General features: G+C 33.7%; 1 protein-coding gene across 1 annotated transcript; it reads right to left on the reverse strand.

Annotated features, from left to right (window-relative positions):
- Positions 1-259: 259 nt before the first annotated feature.
- LOC130654103 (40S ribosomal protein S3a-like) lies at positions 260-4,313 on the reverse strand. The gene is made up of 4 exons (XM_057456633.1): positions 4,154-4,313; positions 2,512-2,615; positions 1,918-2,424; positions 260-410 (listed from the first exon to the last, which is right to left on the reverse strand). The coding sequence occupies exons 1-4, from the start codon at positions 4,210-4,212 to the stop codon at positions 289-291; spliced, it is 792 nt and encodes a 263-aa protein (XP_057312616.1). The 5' UTR covers positions 4,213-4,313; the 3' UTR covers positions 260-288.
- Positions 4,314-10,448: the final 6,135 nt, after the last annotated feature.

Below are 10,448 nucleotides of genomic sequence, written 5' to 3' on the forward strand. Positions count from 1 at the left end.
GACTTGCGGGAAGTCATACGTTATTGCTAATTTTTATGTTGTGGTGACGACTTACGCGTCGCACCGTGTATTTGTAAGCCCCTTGTGTATCGTGTTTTGTAATGTTTTTTTTTTCGCATAAAAAGAAGACGCATTATGAGATCGTATGATGGTACCACTTTACTAAACTTGCGATTCCCATTAGGCAGAAGAAATTGCTGCTGCTACTTCTGAAGTATCGTGACAGATCAAAACTGTACAAAAAAATACAACAAAAAAATCAATTGAATTATAATGGTATTATTTCATCTAGACAGAATCTACAACTGGTGGTTCATAATTGTCTGGACGTTCTGTAGGAACACCGGTCGCTGCTTCGCCTGATGTGGTGGTTGTGGTACCACCTTCATGCATCTCCATTAGTTTGTGCACTACAATATAATTGTTAAAGTAAATAACAGGAAAGTAATAAAATCGTACAATACATTAATACGTCAACAGGTCAAGTCAAGCTGGATTATTATATCATACAAGTATATTGATAGAAGCAAGAAAACGTTGCAAAAAAATGTTATTCCTTTAAATACAGATATAGGTGACTATCTTCACCTCAGAAATGGTCGATACAGGGTTCCACAAGTATTTTTGGAGCCAAATTGAAGAGATCCAAAAAGGAAATGTTTAATTTTAATTTTTTTCGAAGAGACACTGACAATTGTTTGATGCAAAGTTGTGAAAACGCTATAAAAATAACAATTTGTTGTACTTGGGGCTTAGATATCTACAAACGGTTTTAATTTAGTTTGCTGAAATATTATTTTTGCCTGGATTAAATTCAGTGATTCGAAATTTTTTAATTATTTTGCCAAAGCTAAAATCTAGGTTGAATTTTAACCTGCTATTTTTCGTATTTCTTTTTTCCCAAGATTCTTCTAGTATGTAACCAACTAAATTACTTTCAGAGAATCTAAATTGTTTTGTTTATTTACTCCTGTGCTATACTAAACAGGAGGAATCGATTTTTGGTTAAACTTTAAGTTATTTGGCAGATTTTAGGTGTAGGCTAATTCTTCTAAAGCAATGTGCATTCATCAGGGTTAAGACAAAGGCTGACAAAATAAATTCCCTGAGTTTCCCTGGTTTTGGTACCTTTTCCCCCTGAGCAAATACAAGTAGGCAAAATTGTTAGACATAAGATCTACATTTATTTGTTGAAAACAGTACATAACTTGCCATAACCAAAATATTAGAGCTGGGGATCATCAATAGGTAAAATTATAACTAATTGAAGAAACTTAAAGATCACTTAGATTTAAACAGATTTACAGCGTAAAAAGGTGGTAAAGCTGATAAAGAAAATTCCCTGATTTTTCCGTGAATTGGAAAAAAAAATTCCCTGGGTTTTTGCGAAATTTTCTAAAAAAGACCTTTCTTCCAGGTTTTCCAGGGTCAGTCTGAACCCTGATTCATTGACTTTTCACACCATGCAACTTGTTTTTGATTTCTGAAGGAATTGATTAATTTTGTACAGATTTAGTTTGTGATCGAAATTTTAGAATTAGTATAGAGCTGTCCATTTACAACAACTCAATTTACAACAACTGTAAAAAAAATCCTTAATGCCAAAAATTCTGAATACAAGCACAAATCTAGAACATTCCTGAAAAGGAGCTTTTTTAAGTAGATTTCTAGTACTAAGATAAACTTTGAGAGGAATAGAATGATTTGTAAAGATGGCATTTCATCCACAAATTGCGACCAGCTATGTAAATAAATGGCTAGTGGTTTTTTTTTAGACAACATAGGACTTATCACATGTCATTTTCAGTTATAGTGATTCCGGAAGCTGATTTCCATCAAATATAAATCAGTTGAGGGAGCTATATTTCATCAAAAAATGACATGAGTAAACTTAATTTTATTAATACTTTTACTTACCATCAAATTTTGGTTTCTTCAAACACTTAACTTTTCGGATGTAGCAGTCATGCAGAGGATAAATTCCTTGGCATGCTTTTTCAATATCTGTACCCATACTGTCAGGAATGAGCTTACTGACAACTTCTTTTAAATCTTTTGTTGTAACTTCTCGGGTAATAATATCAACCATTTTTTTTCGAATGGCACGAATTTGGGTGGATTTTGCATATGCTGTCTTCTTTAACGAATTAGGTCTGCGACGCGTAAAACCAATAGAAAATACTCGAAGCAGATAACCATCTGTAGTTTTCACATCAACATGAGCTTCAATGCACGTTTGCCACTTTTTGACAAGTGATCTTAATCTATCAGTAGTCATGGTCATTCCATGGAAGTTTGTAATACAATTGCGACCTTGCACATCTTCCACGATCAATTTGAACTTACGGAATGGAACTTCATCTTGGTTAAGATCAGCTTGTGCCATTTCAAAGACACGACCTTTTAATCCATCAGAAGCAATTTCTGTTATAAAAATTTTATTTTATTAACTAACCACCACTAATAAGAGACAAAAGGAAACCATAAAGGAAATAAAAAATGATGTCTTACTTGTTCCAATAGTTCTTGTAACAACAGTTTTTCCAATGTTGCGAACTTCAAAATTTGATGGTGCTTTCACATCATACCAATCTTTTTTTGAAAAGGGATCAACACTGTAAAAAATATATGATTACTGTCAAATAATGAAAATGTCATTTTAATGCATAATGCAGTACTGTTGTGACCAGTCCATTCCAAACTTTACTTTAAAGTGGAGGTATCTTGATCTTGAAATTAAAATATAGTTTGCATATAGTTTACATTTACACATAATCAATGAAAAGATGCTAGCCATCGTTAAAAAGTATTTGACTATAATTTAGTTTTCTTTAGCTAAAATCTGAATTTTAGGTGTTGATTTTTCCAATCTTTTTTTGTATATGAGCTAGAATCCTGCAAAACATAAACAATAAAAGTTGTCTATCCCTGCATTTCCAATATTTGCACCTTCTGGCATGGGCTAAAAAATAATTCTGCCTTAACACCTTTATGCAGGGCTGCTGTATATTTTTATCAAGTTAAAGATATTAAGTAGGATATTACAACAAAGTTCAAATAAAATATGGTTGACAGTGGAGATTATTCATTAGCTATTTGGTAGTTCAATAAACCAATCTAAATATATTTACAATTTCAAGATTAGTTTTTGTGGTGAATGATGTGGAAATAAAAGAGGGTGTCGATAAACCGCAAACGCCTGGATATATATGGGCGAATTCGGGCGACTTTTCAATTAAAATTGGAGGTTGTCCCCCAAAACCGCCCGAACTTTCTTGAACTTGGCCGCTTGAAGAGAAAGGAGTTAATAAAGTTTATATAGAAGTTATTTATAAAGTAAACTTTACCAAAAACCATCAAAAACCATTTTAAGAACTTCACTACCACATAGTAAGTTTATTTTAATTTTTATAGTTTTTTTGAATTATATTAGTGTCTGTTTTGTTTTTTCTGGCATTGTTCGAGCCTATGCGGGTTTTTTCGGGCAAATACTTGAATTTTTTTCAAAACGCCAAACTCACCTGAAAACGCCCGCACTTTTTACGGCATATGCGGCTTATCGGCACACTCGTGGAATACCCATCAAAGATATCTATTGTTTTATGGAAGACTTTTTAGGCTGGTTAGGTGAGTAGTATAATAGTAAGTAAGTAATATATTTTTTCGTGTAAAACGACCAAAGAATTTATACACTCAATTATAGTGCCGTGTTTTTCCTGCGTGGAGGTAACTTGTCCGTTTGGTTTGTTTACATATTTATCTCCATTTCTTTGCACGCATCAGGCATTACGTAATCACTTAGATGCGTGCACAAGAAAATGTCAGGTCTATGGTTCATGTATGTGTTGATGACCCCTACTAAAGCAGTTGAACTTGGGTCTTGAAACATTGATTTAGCCAAGGTGGCATTACGCTTATTTATCTATCCAACATATCTCTAAAATTGATAATTGCTTAGTTAGCAGTACTAGTTTAGTCCACAGTTTCTCCTAATTGGTATGCGGGTCCCCCATTTTATCGCTAATCCCTGACTCCATGATCTACTTATAATCTGCTTATATCTACAACATCAAAATTCTTTAGGAATTTAGAACTATCAATTTAAAAATACGAATAACAGCATAAAATAAAGATAGAAATATTATTAACCTACATCTTCTTCTTTGTTCCTTTTTTACCCTTGGAAAGTCTCTTATTCTTGCCTACCGCCATCTTGGCCTTCGTTCGCAGACAAGCAGGACTTGAAAAGATGGCTTCTTCACGGTGGCAGGCCAATGTTTTGAGCGAGAGATTAACCGGAACCGAGTGCTACATTTTTTAACCCTGGAAACTGGTGTTTACAAAAGTCGGACCCGTAAAAGTGACGCTAGCAATATGGAGTTAGAGGAGGCGCACGCTTTTCTTTGTATGATTGTTTTAGAATTTACATGTGAAAGCACAAAATCCTATTCGTTGTGTCCCCAATAACAAAACATAAACAATCTAGTGAGATTATGCCTACCTAGATGCCATGCGTAAACTGTAAAATTCTTCAGTGAGAAAGAATATCTTTTCCTACTTATCAAAACATTACGGTTGTAAGAATGTTTTCAAACAGTGTGTACTTCTACTTGGTTTTTAAATTTCGTTCAGTATATCTGTACTATATATCAACAGAACTAATTTATATATTTATTATATTGTTTTATTGTTTATGATATGTGTGCTTACAGGCAACTTTAATGTTTAATGACTAAGAAGATTCAGTAATTATGCATGATGTCATTTTAGCTAGCTCTGCAAGGGTGTTATATTTAACATTTTTGACGAGCCATATAAAGTTAAGTGTTTTCTGGCCGTTTACTTTGACGCGTTTTAAATATTTTACATAAATTTTAATATTTAGTTAGCTAACATAATTATGCTCAATGCTAGCTCATGACGTCATAATTTCACATTATTAGGGCAACTTTTAAAGCTTACCTCCCGAGAAAAATCAAGTTGACCTAAATTGGCTTATATTCATACGTGATTTACGAATATAAAGTTTTTTTTCCTTAATTTGCACTTGCACTTTAATTTGCATTTCCTTAATTAACTTATAAAAGTTAATAATGCCTATTCAAAGATTTAAAAATCCACCTTTGACACGAGGTAAACCATCCACCATATTGTTTCATAAATTTCTTCACCTTTGAGTGCTCTGACGTCACCTGTTAGAAGATCGTAAATCATCTTCCGCATTGGAATTTTATACTTAAACTTTACTAGTGAAATTCATTGGTAATGAGTATGTTTCCCCCGTGAAAATTTCAGGAAACTTTGAAAATGAATACTAACTTCGGTTGAGTAATCATCATTCAATTACAATACTCAGAAGTTGTGAAACAAACAAAAAAAATGAGCAACAGGGAAAATGTGGTAGGATTTTAATTTGAGCCTATCAGGCGAAATACTAAACCAAGTACTGACTCGGATTCCAGCTGGGAGAGCTGTGATGAGGATACTGAGGATATCTGTTTCGTCTGATCATTGTGTACCGTTATCTACATGGTCAACTTGACAGTCACGATTTCGTTGAACCAGCACAACTTGAGTCCCAGCATTGGACACATTTTTTAGTTCTTTCCAACTTACTTGAGTACCACAATGTTTTCGCTAAAAGATGTAAAACAATACGAAGGATTTTCAAATTGAAAATCTTTCAGAGGGGCAAGAAAAAGATTACTCACACTTTGCTTGCGTTCCTTGCTAATCCTTGCATCGGTTTGCATAGCAACGCTGCATGTTTCTTTTTTCAAATCTTCTGTCTGTGTCGAAACAGTAATTTTCGAAGCATCTTTTTTGTTTTCCTGCCACATCAGGCAGGCTCTCAGCAACTTGAACCTCCTCATACCATGAACATGCAGTTAAGAAAACCAGGTACTGCGCAAGAAGCCATATTATTATTTAAAAAAAGGATTCGTCCTTATTCATCAAACGTGTGGAGCTTTTCTTTTACAAATCACATCCTATGCGCAAAGTTTCGCCTCTCATCCCGGGGGTCCGAATGTGATTTTCTAACTAGCAACGTCAGATGCATAAATTATACCGTTAAATGCTCACTTACAAAATGGCGAACAAGTGAGGTGAATGCTTTTAAAACATGAGGTAAACATTGTCTGGTTTCTTGAATACTGTAGCGATTTTAACAAAATAAACGTTAAATTGTTTTTTCTGAATATGTTATGAATCGATTTAGGTCAACTTGATTTTTCTTGAGAGGTAAGCTTTAAGACCAATATCTGGAGAACGGATAAGGATTTTTTCAAAAATTAAAAAGATTTCCAGAGAACGTTCAAAGATTTATCATATATGCTCAACTTGATTTTTTGCTGATGGTAACCTTTAAAATAAGTAATTAATGGTCAAGAGATTAAACATGTAATTGTCAAAGTAAGTTTTCTACAAAAAAGTAGCTATGAAAGGACAACGAATAATCAAGGGATACCGCATTGTTGTTATTTATATTATTTTGTTGGTGTTGTCCAAATAATGGCTAAAGCCTGGCCAAATATTGACTTCAAAGACTGGATATGTTCCATATCCTACCCTTTACAGCCTATGTAACTAGTATTATAGGGTCTTTGATGTTCATTAAGAGAATTCCATGCTGACTTGTATAAGATACTAACCATTAAGTAAACTGGGTTCAAATCTACATAGCTATAATGTAGTTGTTCGTTCTTGTCAATTGGGGTAAAAGGTGGTAGTACAAGGCCTGTGTGTAAGAAGTGTTATTTTGTACACAGTAGTGAGACATTGGCAGTGAAGCAAGAAGATCTTGATCGCTTTGAAAGAAATAATATGAGAATGGTTAGGCGGATGTGTAACGCCAGTCTAAGAGACAGAAAGAGTTCGGATGAGCTAAAAAGCAGGCTACGTATCTGTATCATTAAGATGTTATCCAGATAAGAAGATTGAGTTGATTGGAACACTTTAAAGAATGGAGGAGGTTAATTTGGTAAGAAAGCGTAAAGACTTGACAGTTCCTGGGGGCAGGAGGTGATCAGGACAGATTTGATGCAGAAGAATTTGAGTTTATAGGTCTAACAAAGTCTAGATCAGATTGGGAGAGGTTCATTAAGACACATAATACCTCTATAAACTTCTATACTTTTCTGTTGTTTTTCCACAGTGTGATGTACATTAAACCCTAAGTAAGCTATAATCTTTAATATGACAATGTGATTTGACCCTATGACATGTAGACTCACTTTTAATCGAATATCAGGACTCAGTCATGTAACGAAATTCTTAGGGTAATTTAATCTGTTTTAATCTTCTATGTCGATTGGCTCCTACTTTATTCCACACCTGTTCATACAGACTAATTAAGCATAGCATACATATGAGTTGAAAGTTATACAGAGTTAGAGGAGTCTAACTCTGTATAACTTTCAACTCAACAACATACAAAATCTTTAATAAAACTCAGTCTTATATCTGCTTTGTTTTTTTCACAGCTTAGTTACCTATAGTGAAATGACATATACAGGTTATAAATGCAAACTTGACTATGTCCACATTCTTTGGACCATAAGTACTAAAACCCTTGGTATCTTTTGAAAAAAACCCTATACCATCCTCTATTGTCCTGTAAAAAGTTAAAAATTTGACCATATCTCCTCTTTAACTTCTCTATCTTTTCCAGGTACACTGAGAATACTTTGATAGTTTTACTACTATTTTGATAGTTTCACTACTATGTTGGGTTGAGGCTGGACAGATAACAGTGCTGCCAGTAATCATAACATGATAATTACACCAAAATGCTCAACCAAATTAAAGAGGGCAATTACCACAGGGTATGCACATTTTGGTTGCCATTCACGATAGCATGTTCTTGTAGATCATATATTGTCAGTGGTTTCAAAAGCATAACCCAAATCTCTTCATGCATGAATTTCATTCTCATTTCCTCTATCATGAGGTTCAATCATCTCTAATTTATTTATTTACTTTAATTTATTTATTTACTTACTATCTATTTGCTAATTTTATTATCTATCTCATTTATTTATTATTTTAAAAATATTTGTTATTTTAGGTTATTCTCAGGGGCGGATTTAGACTTCGGTCACTTCGGCACTCGCCTAAGGAGAAATTTTGCCATTGAGAAAATCATGTGTATCTAAAAGTAGTAATTGATTTAAAGCAACGCATAATTTTCAATATAAGCGTTTACTAAGGTTCCTTTGCGCAGGATCCGAGTTAATAATCTTAGTGGAGTTTTTACCGAGGTTTGACTCTCCTTCGATGTGCTTTGCCAAAGTACTATGGTTTTTATGGTAGTCGAACTACATTTTGCCACATTTCGGTGATTTTGTTCCTCTCGATTCCTTTGTTTTTTGCCGTAAAAACACTTGACTTCGGCGGCTGCCGAAGTGTGGACTTTTGAACCCTCCACAAAAGAAAAACAAAAGAACTATGACGTCAAGAAGAATCTCGCCGAATTGTGGACTTTTGGACTCTGGTTAAAACAAAAGAATTTGTGACGTAAAAAGAATCTTGCCAAAGTGTTGACTTTTGGACTCTGGCTAAAACAAAAGAATTTGAAAATCTCGCCGAAGTCGTTGAAATTTATGGTAAAAGAAAGATTGATATTGCTTAGGAATAATTTACTTGTCTTATTGTTATTGCCTTGCGGTGGCTGGTCTGTTCGATAGGTTCGGCTGACTTCGCCGAGCACTGAACTGAGAGAAGGCTGAGGAATCGTTTTGTATTGACTTGCAGCAAGTAAGCAGAAGTTTTGAATATGTTATTGTGGAATGAAGTTGAGCAATGCTGCTAAGAAGAAACATTACTGGAAAAACATTTATTCTCTGTGTCGCCTGTGATTGCAGAAGAAATGCAGTTTGGCAGAAAATCAGGCTTTGACTTAACAAAAATCATAGCATCAATTTAATGAAAACTAGCTACGCTTTCAGGTACATATGTTTACTTTTAATTCCATTGATCTTAGAATAAGATACACAATTGCTTTCTTTTGCTGTGCTAGCAAGTGTGAACATGAAACTGTTTTCAAATTCAAAAGAGCTTGTGTTATCTTGGGTTTCTTTTTTATGTAAGTAACAAAACATTCTATAACAACACAATAAATTGAATAGCTGGCCAGCTGGTAAATGTGTAAGGTATAACAATTTGTTGACTTCATAATAACTTTGTATGTTAACTTTTGTAGATCCAAATCTTCTGGCAGTAGACACTTTCCAAACGATTTTTCAACATGTTACAAGGCCAGAAAAGAGAAAACTAGTTTTGAGAGGAAGACTTTGACAAGACTTATGATATTTTGGTTTAAGATCTCTAGCGTCATATCGAAATAATCCCTGGAGATGGTGCTAATTATATACAATTCAAATAAGAAAAAGGCATGGCTTTATTTAATGTGTATAATGGCAATGTTTTTCACATTTTCACTAAAGAAGTTGTCATGCTGATAGGCATGGAAAATGTTTGTGATTTTACTACCATGGTGAAAATGGCGTGGCATATATACTTATTACAACCCTATGGACACAAAAATGTGTAATAATGTAGATAACGATATCTGTTCTTGAATGATTTTGTATTGTTAAAAATTTTAAGTATTTGTAGTTATTATCACATTAGCTACAACGTATTTTCAAGTTTGATTCAACATTTTAAAAGTGAGCCAGAAATGGTTACTGATAAATAAAAACAGTTTTTTTTTGCTTTAAGCTAATAGGGCTAAATATCTTTTGATTGAATGCTCTGCTAATTTAGTGTTTATTCTTTCGTTTTCGTAGGTTGTTGTGTTGTAAGTTTTTTTTTTAATTAAATATTGCTGCTTGAAAATCCAAATTTTAAGTTGTGCTGGCCTTTACCTGTACGGAATCTTGATATTGTATTTATCTGTTGTTGTTTATGTTGTTGTTGCTATGATATAATAATACAAATAAAGCTTATTTACATATGCATTTTTGTGTTGTTGTTTTTGCTTATTTTTCTTATAGGCCTTTCTTTTTCATGTTATTAAATATTTTATATATAATAAATGTGAAAAGTTTTTACTGTTTGCATACTGACTTAATGTACTTAATAAGTTTCTGAGAATTTATAGCCTCAATATTAGCCAAAAACTATTATATTCATCCATAACTTGCAAAAACGTGTTTGCAAATATTTTTGTGGATGTGCAAGAAAGAAGAAATTTTGCTGGGTGGCTAATTTTAGCCTTAATTTTTCTGAAAACATTATTTTGCTATCATTTAAATTTTGTGATTGTTGTTTTCCAAATAACATGTGAGAGATGGACCTGTAAAGGTCCTGTTTGCTGCATTTTGGAGTGCTGAAACAGTTTAATAAGCTAAAGCTCCTGGGGCTTTGCCCCAGAACCGACTTGGGGGGCTAACAGCGCCCCTTTAGACTCCCAGCTGATTTAACACGCGCAATTTTTGCTACGC

The sequence above is a fragment of the Hydractinia symbiolongicarpus genome, chromosome 8 (assembly GCF_029227915.1).
Source record: "Hydractinia symbiolongicarpus strain clone_291-10 chromosome 8, HSymV2.1, whole genome shotgun sequence".
Classification (NCBI taxonomy): domain Eukaryota; kingdom Metazoa; phylum Cnidaria; class Hydrozoa; order Anthoathecata; family Hydractiniidae; genus Hydractinia; species Hydractinia symbiolongicarpus.

What these genes read in the sequence shown, in the direction of transcription:
- LOC130654103 (XM_057456633.1), bottom strand. Translation starts at nt 4,212, where the DNA reads ATGGCGGTAGGCAAGAATAAGAGACTTTCCAAGGGTAAAAAAGGAACA. An exon ending in TACAAGAACTATTGGAACAA is followed by an intron (nt 2,425 to 2,511) that starts GTAAGACATCAT and finishes TTTTTATAACAG; the next exon opens with AAATTGCTTCTGATGGATTA. An exon ending in GAAGAAACCAAAATTTGATG is followed by an intron (nt 411 to 1,917) that starts GTAAGTAAAAGT and finishes ATTATATTGTAG; the next exon opens with TGCACAAACTAATGGAGATG.